Source organism: Bos taurus, chromosome 10 (genome assembly GCF_002263795.3).
Source record: "Bos taurus isolate L1 Dominette 01449 registration number 42190680 breed Hereford chromosome 10, ARS-UCD2.0, whole genome shotgun sequence".
Lineage (NCBI taxonomy): Eukaryota > Metazoa > Chordata > Mammalia > Artiodactyla > Bovidae > Bos > Bos taurus.
In genome coordinates this window covers 42,798,381-42,820,754 of record NC_037337.1, presented here as the reverse complement: position 1 = coordinate 42,820,754, position 22,374 = coordinate 42,798,381, and the positions used below count along the sequence as shown (strand labels likewise).

Below are 22,374 nucleotides of genomic sequence, written 5' to 3'. Positions count from 1 at the left end.
GCCGGGCGCTGTGGCGCGCGCCTGTAATCCCAGCTACTCGGGAGGCTGAGGCTGGAGGATCGCTTGAGCTCAGGAGTTCTGGGCTGCAGTGCGCTATGCCGATCGGGTGTCCGCACTAAGTTCGGCATCAATATGGTGACCTCCCGGGAGCGGGGGACCACCAGGTTGCCTAAGGAGGGGTGAACCGGCCCAGGTCGGAAACGGAGCAGGTCAAAACTCCCGTGCTGATCAGTAGTGGGATCGCGCCTGTGAATAGCCACTGTACTCCAGCCTGGGCAACATAGCGAGACCCCGTCTCTTTTGAGTTCTTACCTTAAAAAAGGCTTTCTTATTTTTTAATATCTTTTCATTTTTATTTTTAATCTTACTTCACCATTATCTAGCGAAACAACTGAATATTAAGGTTGCCAAGTATTTATGGAGCCCCTATTGTATATCACGGAGAAGGCGATGGCACCCCATTCCAGTACTCTTGCCTGGAAAATCCCATGGACGGAGGAGCCTGGTGGGCTGCAGTCCATGGGGTCGCGAAGAGTCGGACACGACTGAGCGACTTCACTTTCACTTTTCACTTTCATGCATTGGAGAAGGAAATGGCAACCCACTCCAGTGTTCTTGCCTGGAGAATCCCGGGGACGGGGGAGCCTGGTGGGCTGCCGTCTATGGGGTCGCACAGAGTCGGACACGACTGAAGCGACTTAGCAGCAGGAGCAGCATTGTATATCGGGTACTATGCTGAGCCCAGGTTCTCCCAATACCTAGAATGGATAAGAATCTCACAGTAAAACGCAAAATGCTCTTCGGCGAGCAAGACTTATCAGAATAGGAACTTTTTTTTTTTTTTTTAAGAGTTGGTTTGCCTTGATCATTGAGGGTAACTGTAGGGCGAATGAAATAGTCCACTGCGTTAAATTTCAACAGTGTACGCCCCAGGGAAAGTGGTAGTTCCTCAGGTACACAAAGCGGTACCTGGGGAAATCCTCCTAGTACATTGCTCATAAATTGTTATGACCAGTAGGGGTCACTATGGGGGCTGGCTTGAATCCCGAGAGGCAAGGGAGCAAAGTAACTGGACTAGTTTGTAAACTTTCCAGGAAGGAATGCAGTTTCAAGAGAATAATTTGTATCTATTTCGAATTGTTTTGGTACGACGAAAAGCTAATCGACGACGACTTGACTGCCAAACGCTTCACAAAATGTGACTCAAAGACGTTCGCTTCGAGGAGTATTGGATCTTCTGCGCGGCCGTAGATCCGCCTAGTGCGCCTGCGCATAAGAGTAGCGGCGTTGAGTCAGGCCGGCAGTGGAGGAAACTGCGGTAGAGAACCTCGAGGCTCGCCATGAAGACCCGCTTTAGCACCGTTGACCTCCGTGCGGTACTTGCGGAGCTGAATGCCAGGTACCGTACGTCGGGTGACCAAGCTTGTGCAGGGGGTGCAGGAGGCAGAGGCCATGGCCCTACCGTAGAAATAAGAAGGGCCTTGTGTTTTCCCTCCCCGCCCCCGCCCCCGCCCCCCCCTCCCCCGGGTGCTGTTCTCCTATAGACCTGGCTAGGCCTGAGTGGGCGAGCGCGTGACATCTTTCCGTGGCCCTGAGGATACCCGGGGGACCCCGGCGGCCACGTGCGCCACCCCCCGGCTCTCGTGGGCTGCTGGTCTCGCCAGGTCTTGCGTCCCACTTTGGCAGGGCTGTCAGCTTGCCGGCCTGAGTCGCCCCGGTCTGGCAGGAAACGTTTACTAAAAGAAGTCAGGTGGACGCCAGGACACTAGAGTTAACTCATTAGTTCCAGAGGTTTCCAGACCAGAGGCTTGGTTTGGTAGACTCTCCTCCTCACCCCAAAGAGTTTTAGCTGGAGGTAATAGATTCGGCCGGAGATCTGCATTCTAGTTCGGTTTTTATTAATATTTTATTAATATTATTTAGCTGTGTGAGCTTTGTCGTATTTCTCAGGGCTTCGTTTACATCTTTTCTTCTGTAATTAGTTGAGTTAGATTTTACTGTATTTCCTAATACATGTATTGGATCCCTTAAAAAAACTCTTTAAAGCATTGTATGTTCCTGGAGCTGGTCTATCACTTTTTTTAAACAGTTACATTCGAGGTTTAGCCAGAAGGTTGCTGGCCTTCTGGCACCCCACTCCAGTACTCTTGCCTGGAAAATCCCATGGATGGAGGAGCCTGGTGGGCTGCAGTCCATGGGGTCGCTAAGAGTCGGGCACGACGGAACGACTTCACTTTCACTTTTCACTTTCCTGCATTGGAGAAGGAAATGGCAACCCACTCCAGTATTCTTGCCTGGAGAATCCCAGGGACAGAGGAGCCTGGTGGGCTGCTATCTATGTGGTCGCACAGAGTCGGACACGACTGAAATGACTTAGCAGTAGCAGCAGCCTCTGCACTCTGGTTGACCCCCTGTCTTTAAAGATTCCCTCTTTGGCAGGCTGTGTTTCCGCTTACGCTTTAAATTGTGGGGAGTTTTATGTTTCAAATGGTAGTATGATTTATTACTTGTTTCTTTTCTTTTTGCAGCTTGCTAGGAATGAGAGTAAACAATGTTTACGATGTGGATAATAAAACGTATCTTATTCGTCTTCAAAAGTAAGAGCATTTTATAGGCTTGTTTTATCTTATGTAATTAATTTTTTTTTTTAAAGCAACCTACTGTTAGTGCTGGTAGGACCCTAAAGACATTTTGACTTTTTTCTTCTACAGACCAGACTTTAAAGCTACACTTTTACTCGAATCTGGCATACGAATTCACACAACAGAATTTGAGTGGCCTAAGAATATGATGCCGTCTAGTTTTGCCATGAAGGTAAACCTTATTATACTTGAAGCTTAATGTTAAGGCTCTGAGAGTGGTCACTAACAATTGAAGTTATAAACTGGTTTTTCTTCGTTGGTATAAATAAAACAGATAAATACAGAGTAGTTGAGACATACAGGATGAATAAAGGAGATGTTTATTAACTTCTTCCTTTTACCCATCACACCACTTTGTGTTCCAGATCTTTCCTTCCCAAAGTTACCATTCTAATTCAAGCTTTTATAGAGCTGGACATTATAGTCTTTTAACTCTGTGCTTCTCACTATCAAAAAAATTTGTTTCAGACCAGCAGTGATCTTTCTACAGCATCATTTTGATTAGTTACCCCACCTTTTACAATTGTCTGATATCTGAGTCTGTATCCTGCACCCCAGCACTCTTGGCTTTCTGTGTTCTGCCTCCTTCCCTAGCCTTGTCTTCCACGGTTCACTTTTCAGCTGCCAGTATGTATTTTGTTGGAATACTCAATGACATTAGTATGCTACCAGCCATATCTTTTTACTTTTCACTTCTCTCTGTTTTACTGTTAAAACTGAGATCCTGCATCTGTGAATGTATTACCCATTTGCTTATTGACATAACAGGTATACTGAGAGCTCGTGGTACAGAGGAAAGACGTTAGACTCAGATATACATAACTTTGAATTACTGATTTTGCTGCTTGAATACTTTTATAACTTGGAAATTTTACTTAACCTCTTGGGACTTGTTTCTTTAAATGTAAAATATAGATAATGCCTCTGTTACGGGGTTATTGGTGAGGATTGATTGAAGTTAAATGTAAAGCACCTAACACAATGCCTGACACATAGTAGGGCTCCATATGTATTAATTTCCTTCTTCCTCTCCTCCTCACTTTCCTTCAGAAATTTATTTGTTTTGGCATTGTGTTATTTCATTAGAGGCTTTACAGAGAAGATCCTTATCCCCAGCAACTTAGAATCTGTTTTGGATTACACGTTAGGTAAGTGTTTCCCAAATCGCAAGGCCTGTCACAAAATTATCAAATTCTTAAAAGTTTCATTTACTTAATAGTAACCCAAAATGTATCTTTTGGAAATTGTCCTTAATAATAATGACACTTTATATTTGTATAGCACTTTTCAAGGAATAATACTTCATTTGAGTTGTTTAGCAACTCAGTGGATATGAAGAACAAATATCATTTCAGTTTTACAGATGATATAACAGATAATAAGCTATATGCTTTTGGGATTGTGTAAACATCCCCAAATAAGGCTATATCAATAGGAGATCAGACACTCAAAAAAAAAAAAACAAACAAACAAAAAACTTTGATGAGTTAGGTATACATGTCAATCTAAATATGTATACAAATTCCCTCCAGTGGAGTAGACAACATTAAGCACTTTATAAATATCTACAGCTGTTACTGTTGTATGTCAGGCAGGATCATGTTTAGTATGTGGTAAATCAGTGACTTTTCCTGATTCTCACATTTGGGAATGCCAGATACAGCTTTGTGACACTGACAGAAGCTTGTTTTCACCAAGATGCTAGTAGAGAAAGAAAAAAGAGGTTTTACATATGTATTATATGTCTGCCTATACTCATGATAATTTTCCCTTTTTTACCATTCCATGGCGTGGACTTCTATTCCATTCAAAGATGCCTTTTATCTTCATTTTAACTTTATTTTTCTCATAAAAATATTACTGGGGAAATTGACTATGATTTTCACCTGGGGATTTAAAGATAGCCCTGAATGTAGGTCACTGTTTAAATCAAAATTAATGTAGGCCACTTCTAAATGAAAACTGTTAAATTTAGGAGGGGGAAATTATTTATTCTGTGAAGGTTGAAAAGTCTCATATCTGCCTCAATATAATGTGAGTATAAAATTCTGCCTGAATACATAAAATGAGAATTTTAGTCAGTTTGAACTGTAGCTCTGGAGAACTCTTCTTAGTTATGAAAGAATTGGCATTGATTTGAAGAATGACCCTGGATATTTCTTCTTCTTTTTTTTTTTTTTAAAGATGGTTTTAGATGAATTTATCTGTAAAATTTGTCTTGGAGTTGAGTCTTGAGGAAAAGAAAGCATCCTTTCTTTCTGGTCTTGACTAAGAGGTCTTTCAAATTAAAAAATGAGAAACAATTGTTAAAAATTTTTTAAGGAGCCACAGAGTAGTTTTGTTTTTGGTTGATGTCGTACATAAGATATTTATACTAAAGAGTAGTATGGGTTTCCCTCATAGCTCAGTTGGTAAGGAATCTGCCTGCATTGCAGGAGACTCAGGTTCAATTCCTGGGTTGGGAATATCCCCTGGAGAAGGAAATGGCAACCCACTCCAGCATTCTTGCCTGGAGAGTCCCACGGACAGAGGAGCCGGGGGGCTGTAGTCCATGGGATCGCAAGAGTCGGACACGACTGAGTGACTTTCACTTCGAAGGGTAGTACGTGTAATATAAAACAGTAGGTATTTACCAAGTAAGTTGCCTTTGGGTTTAATATGTTCATTTTATTTTAATTGCTGATAAGAACAAGAACCTTATGACTAGGCATAGAAATGGAATTTGATAAAAGATAGGAGTTGCTGCATTTGGAGTTGAGCTAAGTTGTTCAAAAACTTGGAGATAGTACCAGAAAAATTCTGCTTGGGCTTTATTAATAAAGTTCGTGAGAATAGGTTATTAGTTGTAAGTTGGAGGACTGATTTACAGTATTTCAGTAAGCTCATGGTTTAGAATTTGTATTTGAACTGAAAGATTAGTGGAAATCATTAATCTTGGACACAAACACACAAAAGGGAATTTGGGATATTTAAAAAAGTGGAGTAGAAAGAGGCTTTTAAAAAAGGTTACAGTTTTGTGTGTGGTCTTCAGGACAAGAACAGGAATTTATTTAGCAGTGTATAAAGCAAAAAAGTAAATTTCATTATCTGTTATTGTCTACTTAAAAATTGAATATGAAATACTGTTTCAGAGTTAGCAGTCAGTGGTCTGAAATAAAATGTATTTCTTCTGATTATCATTCTGTAAGTTTTGATTTTAAGACTATACTGTTTTATCTACTAGTCTTAAGATATTATTCCTAATGGAAATTAGAAGGAGAAACTTACTTATAAACCAATACCGAATGATTAGAAATTCACTTTTACTATTTAAATGCCTTTTTCTTCTCTTTCTTGCTAGTGCCGAAAACATTTGAAGAGTCGGAGATTAGTCAGTGCAAAGCAGCTTGGTGTGGATAGAATTGTAGATTTTCAGTTTGGAAGTGATGAAGCTGCTTATCACTTAATCATTGAGCTCTATGACAGGGTAAGTTAAATTTGGGGGTGGGGTGAGGAGAATTCACTGTATTGTCGATTATTCATGTAATAGTGCTATCAGACATGAGCAGGGAACATTTTTTTCTTGTGAAAGGCCATTGATACACTAGGATAATGTAGTGCAATGCAAGTAAAATGTAATCTTCCATTAATCTTCATTTTATCTGGAGGCCAGAATTTAGGCAGACCTTAGCCATTTAAACAGAAGCAGAAGATATTAAGAAGAGATGGCAAGAATACACAGAAGAACTGTACAAAAAAGATCTTCACGACCCAGATATCACGATGGTGTGATCACTGGCCTAGAGCCAGATATCCTGGAATGTGAAGTCAAGTGGGCCTTAGAAAGCATCACTATGAACAAAGCTAGTGGAGGTGATAGAATTCCAGTGGAGCTATTCCAAATCCTGAAAGATGATGCTGTGAAAGTGCTGCACTCCATATGCCAGCAAATTTGGAAAACTCAGCAGTGGCCACAGGACTGGAAAAGGTCAGTTTTCATTGCAATCCCAAAGAAAGGCAATGCCAAAGAATGCTCAAACTACCGCACAATTGCACTCATCTCACACGCTAGTAAAGTAATGCTCAAAATTCTCCAAGCCAGGCTTCAGCAATATGTGAACCGTGAACTTCCTGATGTTCAAGCTGGTTTTAGAAAAGGCAGAGGAACCAGAGATCAAATTGCCAACATCCGCTGATCATGGAAAAAGGAAGACATCTATTTCTGCTTTATTGACTATGCCAAAGCCTTTGACTGTGTGGATCACAACAAACTGTGGAAAATTCTGAAAGAGATGGGAATACCAGACCACCTGATCTGCCTCTTGAGAAATTTGTATGCAGGTCAGGAAGCAACAGTTAGAACTGGACATGGAACAACAGACTGGTTCCAAACAGGAAAAGGAGTTCGTCAAGGCTGTATATTGTCACCCTGTTTATTTAACTTACATGCAGAGTAGTACATCATGAGAAATGTTGGACTGGAAGAAGCACAAGCTGGAATCAAGATTGCCGGGAGAAACATCAATAACTTCAGCTATGCAGATGACACCACCCTTATGGCAGAAAGTGAAGAGGAACTAAAATAGCTCTTGATGAAAGTGAAGGTGGAGAGTGAAAAAGTTGGCTTAAAGCTCAACATTCAGAAAACGAAGATCATGGCGTCCGGTCCCATCACTTCATGGGAAATAGATGGGGAAACAGTGGAAACAGTGTCAGACTTTATTTTTCTGGGCTCTAAAATCACTGCAGATGGAGATTGCAGCCATGAAATTAAAAGACGCTTACTCCTTGGAAGGAAAGTTATGACCAACCTAGATAGCATATTCAAAAGCAGAGACATTACTTTGCCAACAAAGGTTCATCTAGTCAAGGCTATGGTTTTTCCTGTGGTCATGTATGGATGTGAGAGTTGGACTGTGAAGAAGGCTGAACGCCATAGAGTTGATGCTTTTGAACTGTGGTGTTGGAGAAGACTCTTGAGAGTCCCTTGGACTGCAAGGAGATGCAACCAGTCCATTCTGAAGGAGATCAGCCCTGGGATTTCTTTGGAAGGAATGATGCTAAAGCTGAAACTCTAGTACTTTGGCCACCTCATGCGAAGAGTTGACTCACTGGGAAAGACTCTGATGCTGGGAGGGATTGGGGGCAGGAGGAGAAGGGGACGACAGAGGATGAGATGGCTGGATGGCATCACTGACTCGATGGACGTGAGTCTGGGTGAACTCCGGGAATTGGTGATGGACAGGGAGGCCTGGCGTGCTGCGATTCATGGGGTCGCAGAGAGTCGGACACGACTGAGCGACTGATCTGATCTGATCTAGCCATTTAAAATAGTATTTGAGGGACTTCCTTGGTGGTTTGTGATTAAGACTGTGCTTCCACTAGGAACTAAGATCCCATATGCCATGTGTGCAGCCAGAAAAACAAAAAATAATAGCATTTAAATGTGGTAGATGAAAATCTGAGAATTGAAGATATTATCTGGTACTTTAAATTTCAGAACTAATGTGATAGAGCCAGCAAATTGTCAAATAGTTTTGTCATAAACAGCATTTGAGACCTAGGGACATTGCCACATTTTCAGTGTCATCAGTTATAAAAGGAAGACTGCTGATGGCCTCACCATTCTTCTTGCCTCTTAATCCTTCTCTTAGTTACCTGTTCTATCTTGGAAATGTTTTTTCGTGAGCTGTCAACAGCAAAATACCATTTGCATGAAAAATTTAAGTATAAAAAGTGAGATCATAGAAGTGCTAGGTAAAAATATGGATTAAGATGGACGAATTTGGGATGAAAAAGGCTTTTAAGCTTAACAGTGAGAATAATAAATATTACTACTTAACCTACCAGTAAGACAGTTTAAAAACTGAGTAAAGCAGAAAACACCATGAGCTACATATGAAGTGAAAAACTGGGAAGAAGTGTTTTTAACTCACAGGATAAATAAAGTGTTCATTACCCTCAATATGTAGTTTTCACAAACCATTCAAGTGGAAAAAATGGGTAAAGTACTTGATTACACAATTCAGAAAAGAATAATACAAATGGCTTATGAAAGCATGAAAACATGTATAAATTCACGAATTACTGAAAGATGAAAATGAGATATTTTTCTTTCTCCTCTTATTCTTTTTTTTTTCGTCAGCATATAAATGATTGGAATGTTTGATGACAACCAATATTATCAAGAATGTACAGGGAGTTCCCTGGTGGCCTAGTGGTTAGGACTCTGAGCTTTCAGTGCCATGGCCCAGGTTTAATCCGTGGCCAGAAAAAAGACGAATTAAAAAGTTGTTCAGGAACAAGGGCAGATTAGAACATTATTTTCGAGGATTATTTGACAGATTGTAACATGATTTTTAAAGTTTATGTGCCTAAACCTTTGACCCAGGAATTCCACTTCTAGGAATTTATTATAAGCGTTTGAGGCAAGTGCTTGGAAAGGACCATGTCAGGGATATTCTTATAGTGTTTATAATAGTTAAACTTGGAAAGAACCTGAATGTCTGTGTTGTTTGCTTTTTCTCCTTTTCTCTGTGATTATTATCTCCTGAATGGTCCCATTTATTTCTTGCATGAGTCATTTGGACTGGACTTAACTACAGCTCTTCGGTGGAAATTGGTCCCTATTTGTTCCTTATATGTGAGATAGAAGAGAATTTTTGTCTTCTTTCTAGACTCCAGGCAACTCCAGTATTCAAAGCTAAATTTCTTTGAATAAGAAATTAGTTAAATAATTAAGGGAGACCCAAATAATAGAATACTGTGTAATTTTTAAAAATAATATTGGGACTTTTTTTCTTACGAATGTTTTCACAAGATACTTTTAAGAATTTTCAGATTTTTGTTAGATAAATGTGCACTTAGTGAATCCTCACAAGTGAACTTACCTGTGTTAGTTATTGACCTGAATGTGGGACAGGGACAGCAAGACCAGCTGCTGATCCCTGCACTTTCTCTAACTGTCTGTGCACTTCTCTTTGCCAGTGATCCTTTCCTCTTCTGCCCCCTCCTCCCCTGCAGGCCCTCTTCTGCCCCCTCCTCCCCTGCAGGCAAGAGCAGCTACAGCTGTAGCCCTCCTGGAATTGATTTTTGTATGTGGTCTCAGGTAGTGGTCCATTTTTTAAAATTTGTATGATAACTTTTTAAAAACTTTTGTTTTGAAATGATCATAGATTCATAGGAAGTTGCAAAGATAGAGAGGTCTGGTGTAACTTTCACCCAGTTTCCCTTAGTTGTACATCTTATATAATCATATTACAGTGTCAAAACCAGGAAATCAATATTGGTACATAGAGCCCTGTGCATTTTACCACGTTTGTAGATTAATGTAACCAACACTGCAATCAAGATACAGAAGTCTTCCATTACCACAGAGATCTTCCTTGGGATAACCCTTTGTAGTAACACCCACCTCACTCCCTCCCATCCCAGCACCCTGGCAACAATTAATTTGTTTCATCTTCATAATTTTGTCATTATAAATTGAATCTTTAACAAAGAAAGTGGCCTCAAAACCTTGGTTAAAAGGACATACCGGATACTCTTAAATAGGAGTTGATAAACTATATAACCTATAGCCTCTTTTTGTAAAGGCTGTGTTTAAGAATGGCTTTTACATTTTGAAAGAGCCCTTTAAAATGAAAGAAGAATATGCAACAGAAACCATATGTGGCCCACAAACCCTAAAATATTTATCATCTTGCCTTTTATGGGAAAAGTTTGCTTACCCCTGCTCTTAAATAATAGACTCATATGTCAGCCAATATTGGACAGATACCAGTCTGTATCAGGGATGCCAAGTTAGAATTTTTAAGACTCTTTTTAGTCTAGAAGCAGATGTTTTCATGAAAATAGAGTGTTAACCTATGATCTGGGACGACTAGAATTGATTATACAGGACTGAGTAAATTGGAGAGTAATTGGAGACTGAGTAAATCTGATTGTGATTATTTTTTTCAGAATATCGTTGATTTTATTTTTGTGATGGTTACATGATAAAGCTCTTTACCTTTCTCTGACCTATAATTTAGTAGACTATACTAGTGCAAATCTGAGTGATATATTCTTTAAATGGTTGTTTGCTCTCTTTGATCCCTTAGAATTTAGGTACAGTTGCCTTTTACTGAGATTGTTTTACTGCCCATTGACAATATGTATATTTACATAGGTTCAGTAAGAATTTTTCCTTTTTACCAGGTTACAATTAGGCAAATTTGAAGATAAATCTCATTTAATTAGATGTGAAAAGCTCACCATTAAGGAATAAACGTAACACTTCATGAGTGGAGCCTGTGTCCACAAAGTCCTCCTGAGAACCTAACCTTGGACCTCTTGTGTGGCATATAGGAGCCTAGCCTGCAGTAAGTGAGGAAGGTCACTTCTTGTAGATCTGCATGACTTCAGGTAGAGAAGAATTTACTTGTATTTGTAGGTGTACCACAGATGAAGCCAGTGGTGTTTTGTTTTTTTTCTTTTTTGGCTTCTGTGGCTTTGAGTTAGAAGCAAATAGTAATTTTTAAGTTTCTGGAATAACAGAGGCTATTGAAAATAAAATTCCAAATTTCTTGTGAATTCTTCGGGCAGCAGTGATTATTATGACTTTGTAACTATTGATACCATGTGGCTCTAGATTTGCTTTCTATAGTACAAGGAGGTTTATGTAGTATATGTTGGTATTAACATTTCTTACTATACCTGTGTAAATCAGTCCAAGAAGCAGAGTAGCTTGTATATGTGTAATCAAGAATAATTTTAAATGTTGTGATTGTAAGAGGAGATTTAAAAATTATCCAAAATTTGAAGAGACAAAAAAGCATAAAATGTTGTTTGAATATCCTGCCAGGTGTTGTCTGGCCAGTACTCCTGGGGATTCTAGGGATGTATATCTTTGATTTGCTACCCTTTTTTAAAATTTTTATTAGTTTATTTTTTTCGCTATCCTGGGTCTTCGTTGCTGCACTTGGGCTTTCTCTGATTGGCAGCAAGTGGAGGCTACTCTCTAGCTGTGGCGCGTGGCTTCCCGTTGTAGTGGCTTCATTGGTTGTGGAGCGTGGGCTCCAGATGTGCAGGCTTCAGTAGCTGTGGTTTGTGGGTCCTAGAGCTCAGGCACAGTCGTTGTGGCACTCGGGCTTAGTTACCTGGCAGCATGTGGAATCTTTCTGGACAAGGGATCAAACCTGCTTTGGCAGGCAGATTCTCAACCTCTGGCCCACCAGAGAAGTCCCTGCTACTTTTGATTAGGCTTTTTTACAACTTGTTAAACGTGGGCTTTAACTTGTAGAAAACTGACAGTGCAAACAATTCTTGTCTGATGGCAATGAAAATTAATTTCATGTAATAAGATACTCAGATTATTCCTGTCAGGAGAAAAGATATCCCCGGAGGTTGCGGTTTTATTGCCCTCAGTTGGCAGTCTTACACAGCCACTCTTCTCAGCCATGCTAAGTACTTTACTAACTTCATTTCTTTTAGTGCCAGTTTTGTCATCTAGTTGTCTCATTAATTAGTTAAATAACTTTTGGCAGTTACTAAAATTGTGTTTTGTCTTCTGGTGACCACTGTTTCTGTTGTTTTCTGTTTTTGTCTTTGGTTTTCAGTGGTTTTGCTATGATGTGCATAGTTGATTTTCCTTTGTACCTTCTGGGGTTCATAGTGCTTTTCTAGAACCTGTGATTTGGTGTTTTTCATCAGTTTGGGAAAGTTCAGTCATATTTTCTTTTGACCTGTCTTCCAATTCACTAATATTATTGCTCTCAGACAAGAATCATTTGGAATTGTTGTGTTACCTGATTCCTCTGATGTCTGTTTTTATAGTCTGTTGTTGTTTTGATTTTAATACATTGTCTTTTCTCCTCACATGCCTGATTATTTTATTGTGTTCATGCATTGAATAGGAAAAGTAATAGATATGCTATGATACCTGAATGATTTTACCCTCCTTTAGAAAGGGTACTTGTTTTTGACAGGTAGCTAAGGACACAGATAATCCAATCAAGAATTGAATTGATTAGGAGTTGGGCCTGGGAAAGCTGGATAATTTCCAATTCACTCCTTCTTCTGGGATGCAGCCTTTCAGGGTCACTATTCATATCTGAACTTATAAGGGATAACCCCCCCTAGCTCCCACACCTTTAACTTGGACCCTGAACTCAAATTTTTATTCTCCTTAGTTGTCCTGTGACTCTATCGAAATTCATGCTCGGCTTGCCAGCCTGTCAGCTGCTTCTTAACTATTAAATAAATGATCCTAAAGTAGCTCCACGTATGGTGCTCACCTTTCTGAGTTTTCCTCTCCTACATTTTTATCCTGTAAATGTTTACTACCTACCTTGTTTGCATTTTTTGTTTCCGAAAAGACTTGCTTTGTGTATTTTGTCCAGTTTTTCTCAATAGTTAGAATTATCTAGACTACCATAATAGAATTATCTAATCTACCATTTAAATTTAAAATATTTATACAATTAGTACATGAATACATACTCAGTATATACAGAAGTTCATAGAATTAAAATTGAAGGTCTTTCTTATCACTCTTGGCCCAACCAGTTCCTCATTCCAGAGTAACCACTATGTTTGATGTCCTATTTATGATCACTTCCCTTCCTCCCCTTCCAATTAAAAAGGAGAAGGGTTTTTTTTTTCATTGAGAGGAAAAATCTCTAGAATTTAAATAACTACAGAGTGCCTTAGGTTTAACTCAATATGAAGTTTAAGCTTATATATCAGACATGGCCTTTTTCTTTTTTTTCCTTTTTTCAGTTTAACTTAACACTTAACAATGCAAAACTTTTCCATAGAATAAATCTTTTTTATCATTTAAAGATCTAAAGAATTTTTCAATTTTATAATAATTTTAGATTTGTAGAAAATTTGCAAAGATAATAAAGAAAACTCCTGTATACCCCTCACTTAGTTTCTCTTAATGTTAACATCTTACATAACCGTGGTACATTTGTCAAAACTTAGAAATTCACATTGGTATATTACTGCTAATTAAACCATAGGTTTTATTTAGGTTTCGCCAGTTTTTCTACTCATGTTCTTTCTTTTGTTCCAGGATTCAGTCCACGATACCCCCTTGCATTTAGGGCCTTTTCTGTTTTGAAGTCTCTGCACAATTGACATGTATGCTGTCTAGATTCCAGAGACCCAGTTAGTGATAAGTTTAGAATAGGTATTCAAGATTTATATATGAGAGTAAGTGCTTGGGAATTTTCACTGTGTTATCTAAGAGAAATATGTTGGTTGATTCTTAGAGTAGATTTTGAAGATTGCGCTCTTGTCTCTTTATAGCAGGATCTGAACATCTAGTCTTCATGTCTGGAATTTTGATGTATGGTTTATTTAAAATTGATCAGTGTAAAGAGACTATTGCCACTCAAACTCTCAAAGTCAGTTTATTAATTTGTGATATGAAGGTTCCAGTAGGAAAGACTCTGGAGAAAATAAGATTAGAAAGTAGATTTTTTAAGTACATCAGAATCAAGTGCAGTGTTTACCCAAATAAGTTCCTTGACACCACTTCTGTAAGATAATAGCTTAGAAAAATGGGTCCCCAATAAGGTAAAGAAAAATTTTTTAACTCTAGGACTTACCACTACCTTTAATATGATAGTATGATGTGTATGTGCCCTAGGGAAGGGTATGTTACACAGAATTTCCAAAACTTACCACATCACATAATTTTTTTTTTTTTTTTTAATGGGAAGTAGTGGGAGCCATCTTAACAGAAAACTTTTTGGAAACCTTGGTTTAAAGAAAGCCCTTTTGGGGAAGTAACTACCTTACTTGAATCTTCCAGATGCTCTTGATAACTGAACAGTTTGATTCAGCAAACATTTATTGACGACTTTCTACATGCCAGGCCCTATGGCTAAGTCTGTTTTTCAGGTCACATCTTTATGAATTAATTAGACACTATATGGACTTCTGTCCAAGTCTCCTACTTTCCTTCTGCAGTTAACATTTCTGTTCTTTAAGTTAAATAAATATTTAAATTTATAAATGCATGGTTTCTTTGAAGTTAGAACCTTTAGCAGTAGGTCCTACTCTTTCAACACCAGAAACTTCAGATTATCTATAGGCATACATCATTTTACTGAGCTGTATTTTATTGTGCTTCTCATATGCTGAATTTTTTTCTTTTTTTCTTTTTTTTTACAAATTGAAGGTCTGTGGCAGCCCTGCATCAAGTAACTTTTTGCTTGATGTGCCATTTTTCAACAGCCTTCGCTCACTTTGTATCTCTTTCATTTTGTTAATTCTCACAATATTTCAGACTTTTTCATTACTATTTTTATACTAATCTGTGGTCAGTGATCTTTAATGTTACTACAAAACAGCTTGGTGAAAGCTCAGATGATGGTTTGGAGTTCTTAGCAATAAAGTATTTTTTTTTTTTTTTTACAATAAAGTATTTTTAAGTTAAGATATGTACATTGTTTTTACAGTGTATTATTTATACACTGTTATATGTTTTGTTATATATTATATATCACATTATTACACAGTATAGTATAAACATTACTTTTATATGCACCGAGAAATCAAAAAATTAATGTGACTTGCTCTATTGCAACATTTGCTTTATTTCAGTGGTCTGAAACCAAACCTATAATACCTTCAAGGTATACCTGTGTATCTGTGATCAAGGTGAATCATGGCCCCATCTAGTGAAATTGATGTTATTCCTCATCAGGTTGAGACTGTTCCCACCATCTTTGATGACACCTTCTGAGTACTTGCTAAGGCATTTGTGACTGCTTCATGAATGCTTTTTTGTATTTTAATTACACAACAACCTGTAGCTTCACTATCTATAAATAAATTTGGAAGGGTGTATTCTTTGGGCAGTTTATTTTCATTAGGCTTCTCCCCTCTTTTTTATTAAACAGATTATGTTAAATTCTAAAAAGATTTTTAAAATCCTCACTTTTTAATGGAAAAAAAAAAAAGTTGAAGTGTTAAGTCACTCAGTCATGTCCAATTCTTTGCAACCCCATTGACTATAGCCCACCAGGCTCCTCTGTCCATGGGATTTCCCAGGCAAGAATACTGGAGTGAGTTGCCGTTCCCTTTTCCAGTGGATCTACCCAACCCAGGGATCGAACCTGGGCTTCCCCATTGCAGGCGGATTCTTTACTGTCTGAGCAAATAAGTATTTTAATTTTTTCCTGTATTTGCCTTCTGCTTGCCAGGATACAGGATTTTTTTGTCTTCCAATTTTTTTTCTTAATATAAAACATTTTTCTACTTTTTAAACATAGTCTTAACAGGTTTTAAATATCTTGTCATATTGATATATTTTATTTAACACTTTCCCCAATTTTTACATTTAGGCTGTTTCCAGTTTTTTTTTCTGTTTTAAATAAGCTGCAATTTAAGCATGTAGCTTTTGGTTTTATTGAGTTACTACATTAGGCCACATAAATAACCAATTGTGGAATTCCTTGGTCAGAGGGTATTATGACCTTTATTGATTTTGCCACATAACTGCTATTAAAAGACAAATTGCAAGTGAAAATATAAATAAATAGCTTTGTGTTTGGCTTCTGAAATTTATGTGGTTTTTCTTAATAAGTCACAGTGTGTGTAGATTTGCCTCAGCCAGGTGCAGATTAAGTTCAACTGGTGGTCATCAGGGTGTTAATTGATTACTTTAATAGTGCCCTCTGCAGAACCATCAGACAGAGTTTAAAGTTGTTCCAGATCCCTTCATTGTGTTTAGATTTATTTATTTCACAGTCTGTGCTGGGTCAGTGTAAGGAGCATTGTTGAGATGTGACTCAAATGCTTTTTGTTTGTAACTTCCTTTCTGTAGCCTTCATTGGGGTTTTAAGAGACATTTCCTTTCTCAATTTTTAAGAAAATTTAAGAATGACTTAGGAAAAACATTAAATTATATTTTATTCTATTACAGGGGAACATTGTTCTTACAGATTATGAGTACCTAATTTTAAATATCCTAAGATTTCGAACTGATGAGTCTGATGATGTTAAATTTGCTGTTCGTGAACGCTATCCAATTGATCATGCTAGAGCTGCCGAACCGTTGCTTACCTTGGAAAGGTAACATGTTTTGTTTATTAACTCATTTCATACTGTATTAGATAGTAAAATAGATTATACGTCAGGATATGAAAGAACTGTCACATAAGGAAATAATGTGTTTACTTGCATAAAATAAATTTGGACTGCTTGAATTATACAAATGTGCACTTGAATGTAAGCAGTTAAGCCTTATTTGGGAGTAGCAAGTGTATAAGTTTGTTGTTACGTCAGATGTTTATAATTTCTTGTTTATAAGTTTGTTACAAACTTATAAGTTTATAAGTTTGTTGTTACATCAGATTTTATAATTTCTTGATGAAGTGAGGGGACTTATTAGCTATTCTTTAAGAAGACAATGGATATCTTGGCAGAGTGCGAAAGGAGATAGAAATTCTGGTTTAGCTAAAAGAAATAGGAATATGGTGAGATAAGGTTCTGACTGTAGCTGTAATCTTCTGACTGGAAGACTTTGCTGACTAAGAGGCTACAACAGTGGTTTTCAAAGTTTAGCGTGCATCAGGATCAACTAGAGGGCTTGGTAAAATACAGACTCCATGCACCATTCCCCCTCTATTTTTTGATTAAGTAGTTCTGGTGTAGGTCCTGGGAATTTACATTTCTAAGAAGTTTGTAGATGAAGTTGATGCTGATTAGGGGGTTGTAATGGCCCACAGCATCCTTGAGTTCTTTCTAAATGCTTAATTAGGTAAAGCCATTTCAGGTGTTAAGGTATATTACCAGGGAGGGATTAATTGGGAGATTGGAATTGACATGTACACACTACTGTGTACAAAATAGATAACTAACAACATGCAGAAAGCACAGGGCATTCTACTCTACTGTGTAGTGATCTATATGGGAAAAGAATCTAAGAGAAAGAGTATCCACTGTGTAGGTATAACTGATTCACTTTACTGTACACCTGAAACTAACATTTTAAATCAACTATACTTCAATACAATTTTTTTAAAAAAGATGGTAACACCAATCTCCACAAACTACGTTTAACTGTTGCATAAAAATGTGTCTTTTCATGTCATATGAGCACACTGATGACAAGCAGTATGACTTAGTTGAAAAAATATTGGGTTTCTTTGGAAAACTTGGTTTCGAGTCCCAGCCTGCTGATCAGGAACCTAGTAACCTTAGATAAATTACTTTTATGACTCCACCCCCCCACCCCCACCTTTTTGTTTTCAACCTATAGAGTAAACTAACTCTTCTTATATTTTAGGATATTTTGAAGATCAGGTAAATAGATGCATGTCAAAGTATTGTGAAGATTTCTGTAAGATCTGTTAAATATAAGATAGTAAGGGGTGTGTTAATTTTGTTTCACAGATTGACTGAAATACTAGCCGGTGCACCCAAGGGTGAACTATTGAAGAGAGTTCTTAACCCATTACTTCGTGAGTAATCCTACATAGAGCAACAAAGTATTTGTAAAATAATAATGGTTTTCAGGAATATATTTAACGCATTCAGATCTAGTTCTAGTAGAAATTTAAATCTAGTAGAAAATTAGAACAACTTGATAAGTGTAGAAAGGAGTTTAAAATGATCTTTAGAGTAAAGAGAGGTTTATTTTCAAAGAAAGAGAAATTTATGGTACTGTATGAACTTTGACCGTTACCTTTTAGGTCTTATTTCACAGCAATATAGTTATATAAACTAATAGTATGTTATCTAGTACTTGATTGCTAGCTGTAGTTTTCTAAGAAATCAGTTGGTATTTTTCAGTGTCATAAGCTTTTTGGTTTAATAACCCACTTAGCTTGGTTGGGTTTTCTTTGTTTTTGCTCTTTGATTTTTATTGGTGAGTCTCAAGAGGATTCCAGGATCTGCCTGGTACTGTTGATAACCAGCATAAAGATTTTCCAATAAACTTTTATACTTGAGAAAAAAGTCATCACTTATCCCTGTATTAAGGAATCTGAAAAGGACGTATGAGAAGACAGGTACCATTGATTACTAAAGAAGTTACTCTTCCTCTCCTGTGAAATTAGAATGCATTAAGAAGTTATCTTTAAAACTTTCCATTAGTTAGTATAACATGTGAAAATTTGTAGGTTTGGATTTTTCAATAGAAAAATTTTTATTCTGTTTCTATTCTGTTAATGTGGTATATTACATTAACCAGTTTTTGGATGCTAAACCAACCTTGCATCCCTGGTTTATAATCCTTTTATATGTGGCTAAATTACATTAAATTCTTGTAACTTTTACACCGACTTCCACAGGTTTATTGTCTCAAATTTTTATAAGTAATTTTTAGTAACTCATTTCTGATAACATTTCAAAATAAGTAAACTAATTGTTATTTTTACTGGTTACTGCTATTGAGTAGATGACTTATATTGGGATATACATTAATATTATATTTTGAATGTGAAATTTTATAGGAAAATACTACAAATAATATCCTTTGCTTTTATAGCGTATGGGCCAGCTCTCATTGAGCACTGTCTCATAGAAAATGGATTCCCTGCCAATGTCAAAGTGGATGAAAAATTTGAAAGTAAAGGTATATGTGCATGTTACAAGTTTTGCACATTTTTATTTATTTCATTTTTTTAAACCTATGAAAATTATTTCTGGGAAAGGTAATCAGTGAATGCATAGTTTTAAACTTAAAAAGAATTTGACCTATGAGTATTCTGTCCATATGATATTCCTGACTTTGTACTCTGTGACATTTTATCCCTAGTAACATGCAGTTTAATCTTTTGATCTACCCTATTAACTTTCAATTATGAAATATTCTCCCTCCCTCCCCCTAAATTTTAGAAGGGGTTACTGCACTTGAGACAATCTCTGGAGGCTTGAAGGAGTTGAATTATTCACCTTCAGACTCAGCACCTGAGGTGTTTCTAGAAGTAGCATTATTTATGCATTTTAACTCTGTAAATGCTGTGCTGTGACTACATAATGAATTAGGCTTTTGTAACTACTTAAATTCACCTTCTAGATTAATTAAACTTAAATTAACTTCCAGATTAGGATAATAAATAAAAATTATAGGAAATATAAGGAAAATGGAAGATTTGGTCTTTGACAAATTTTTATCTGCAGATTATCATGTAAAATGTAAAAAAAATCATTTTTGCTATTTATGTTTTGGGATTATATATTATTTCTTAAGGTTTAGGGATCATTTTTATGCTGTCAAAATTTTTTGTGAGTTTAAAAATACAAACTGAATGTTTGAAATGAATGATTTAGTTTCTGAAATATATGAATTCAGTGCAGTCCAGTTCAAAATGCTAACAGGTGGTATTGCTAATTTTGGTATTACACTTCCTTTTTAAAATCTGTATGTGCAATAAAAAGCATATAAAAATGTTCAGGAAAACTCTGGAAAATAATAGTTACTATGATAGAGAATAATCTTTTCATAGATTAAAATGCATTATGAAACTGTAGTAATTAAGTTTTGGGAGAAGGAATACACAGCATAAAGAATTCAGAAACAAGCCCAAATATATGTGAGACTTTAGCATATGAACAGAAGTACCTTTCAGATCATGTGGGGAAAGATGGATTCAATAAAAGCTGTTGGGACAACAACTGACCAAGATATATTCTTATTTAATACATTGATTATAAGCATGAAATAACTAATTTTCTTAAATAACTTTATTATTTCATAAGCACTTTGTATTTTCTGCATAGATGTTTAGTAATAGCTAATGGACAGTTGATTGGTACTCATTCTTTCCTTTCTTATTTCCCTATTAGATGTTGAAAAGGTACTTGTTTGTCTACAGAAAGCAGAAGAGTATATGAAAACAACATCCAGCTTCAATGGAAAGGTGCCACATAATACTTGCTATATATTGTTGAGGCTTAGATATTAGAATTTTCACTGAAGGATCAGCATATGTAAATTTTTTGTTGTAATTTGGAAATTTAACACCTATAATATGCTTATTCTAGGGTAGTTTTTTTTTTTTTTTAAATTGCTGTTGGTTTCTGATTTTTGTTCTGTTTCTTAAATCTTCTACAAAGCACTGGGTCAGTATCAGCACTCTCAGAAATTTGAGGAATTTGAAGATATTTCCTCAGGTTGATTTTTAGATAGGAAAGCACATTTTAATTTGCCATCGCTTTCTAAAAATTTACTAACATCTTTTTAATTATTAAATATCTGCTGAATTACCTCATAACTTGTTTTTCTTTCCTATTCCAAGTATAACTTCACTTACAAAAAGGTTTAGGAAAAGTTCTGATTAATTATAGCTAAATCAGTCCAAATGTACCCTTCACCCAGTTATTAAAATGAACTAAAATTTCCTACCAGCAGTGTGAACCAAAGACTTTTTCTGCTGGAAGTAAAGTGCTTTTGGCTCTTTAAAATTGCAGAACATCTGAAAAATGGAAGAAAAAAGCAAAATGCACATGTATAATCCTACTACTTTATCAAATCATTAATATTCATTTTCTTTATTCCCTGATTTTCTCTTGTCCATGTGAATTAGTAGGTTCTAATGATTCTTACTGATCTTTAAAAACATCATTTTGAGAAGTGATACAATCAATAGACAAATCCTACTGATTATTTTTAACTAGAATAATTTTATAAGCTAATAAAGTCAGTATCATTCAAGGAAAGTAAATCTTTGTTAATTATAAATAGAAATTAGTTTTATTGTTGGATTTTTGTAGGGGTATATCATTCAGAAAAGGGAAATAAAACCAAGCCTGGAAGTAGATAAGCCAACTGAAGACATACTCACGTAAGTATGTAGGCATGGGTCTGTTTGCTTTGGGTGTTCATTAATGTTCTTGAATGTGATATAGTAAATATGTTTTACAGGTATGAGGAATTTCATCCTTTCTTGTTTTCTCAACATTCACAATGTCCATATATAGAATTTGAATCATTTGACAAGGTGGGTTTTCTGATTCTGTTTTTTGACCAGTTAGCATGATATGAATTAGATTAATCCAGCTTCCTTTGAGAAATTGAAAATATTTTTGCTCTACAGTCACTATTAATCTGGACATTAAAAATCACTGAGATCACAGATACAGACTGTTGGAAAAGTTTGTTGCCACTTTATTTTAAGATGAAGGACCAAAGATCTGAACTTAATTTGATTCTTGACTGTTTAACTGTATAATACATTTACTGGAAATCTGCTCAAGTTCATCAAGTGGTTTTATGAAACAAAATGGACTCTAAAATTCTTGTGTGAAAGTTGATGCAGAGACTATATTTTTCGGGATTTTTTTTCAGCTGGTTGATTGTCTTTTTCTTTTTTTTTTTGATAAGGCCGTAGATGAATTTTATTCCAAGATAGAAGGTCAGAAAATAGATTTAAAAGCTTTACAACAGGTATGGCATTATTAAAAACATTTATATTAAACCTTAAGTGTGGTTTATATAAAACCACACTTTAATATAAATAACATTATATTTAATATAATTTATTATATTAAATTTATTTAATATAAACTGGACTTAAGTGTGGTTTGCTGGGTAGGTGATGCTCTCATACAGGAATGGGTAGCCTTTTAGAAGTAGTATGAGAATGCCCTGATCTCTTGGGATACTGATAAAGGTCCAGGGGAACCAGTGTTAAACAGACAAAAACCCCACTCATTTGCTCTGTCAGAATATAAGATAACTCTCTAAACCAGAAAATACAGTGACAAGGAGGCTTGTTATTTATTCCCTAGTATGATTTGCTTTATTACA

At 36.4% G+C, this 22,374-nt stretch overlaps 1 protein-coding gene across 4 annotated transcripts in view; it reads left to right on the top strand.

Annotated features, from left to right (window-relative positions):
* NEMF (nuclear export mediator factor) overlaps nt 1-22,374 on the top strand; it is a 57,595-nt gene continuing 35,221 nt past the window's right edge. For 3 of the 4 annotated variants that reach the window (XR_009496068.1, XM_010809280.4, XM_005211722.5), the window contains exons 1-11: nt 1-1,399; nt 2,529-2,597; nt 2,712-2,814; nt 5,983-6,108; nt 16,543-16,691; nt 18,015-18,082; nt 19,111-19,197; nt 20,412-20,485; nt 21,339-21,409; nt 21,490-21,565; nt 21,949-22,011. Coding sequence is in view for 3 of the 4 variants with exons in the window: in XM_010809280.4 (XP_010807582.2) it covers nt 1,341-1,399; nt 2,529-2,597; nt 2,712-2,814; nt 5,983-6,108; nt 16,543-16,691; nt 18,015-18,082; nt 19,111-19,197; nt 20,412-20,485; nt 21,339-21,409; nt 21,490-21,565; nt 21,949-22,011 (945 nt within the window). In the remaining variant the exon portion in view is untranslated. The remainder of the gene's footprint in view (nt 1,400-2,528; nt 2,598-2,711; nt 2,815-5,982; nt 6,109-16,542; nt 16,692-18,014; nt 18,083-19,110; nt 19,198-20,411; nt 20,486-21,338; nt 21,410-21,489; nt 21,566-21,948; nt 22,012-22,374) is intronic. The other variant, NM_001205505.3, reaches the window with a different exon arrangement.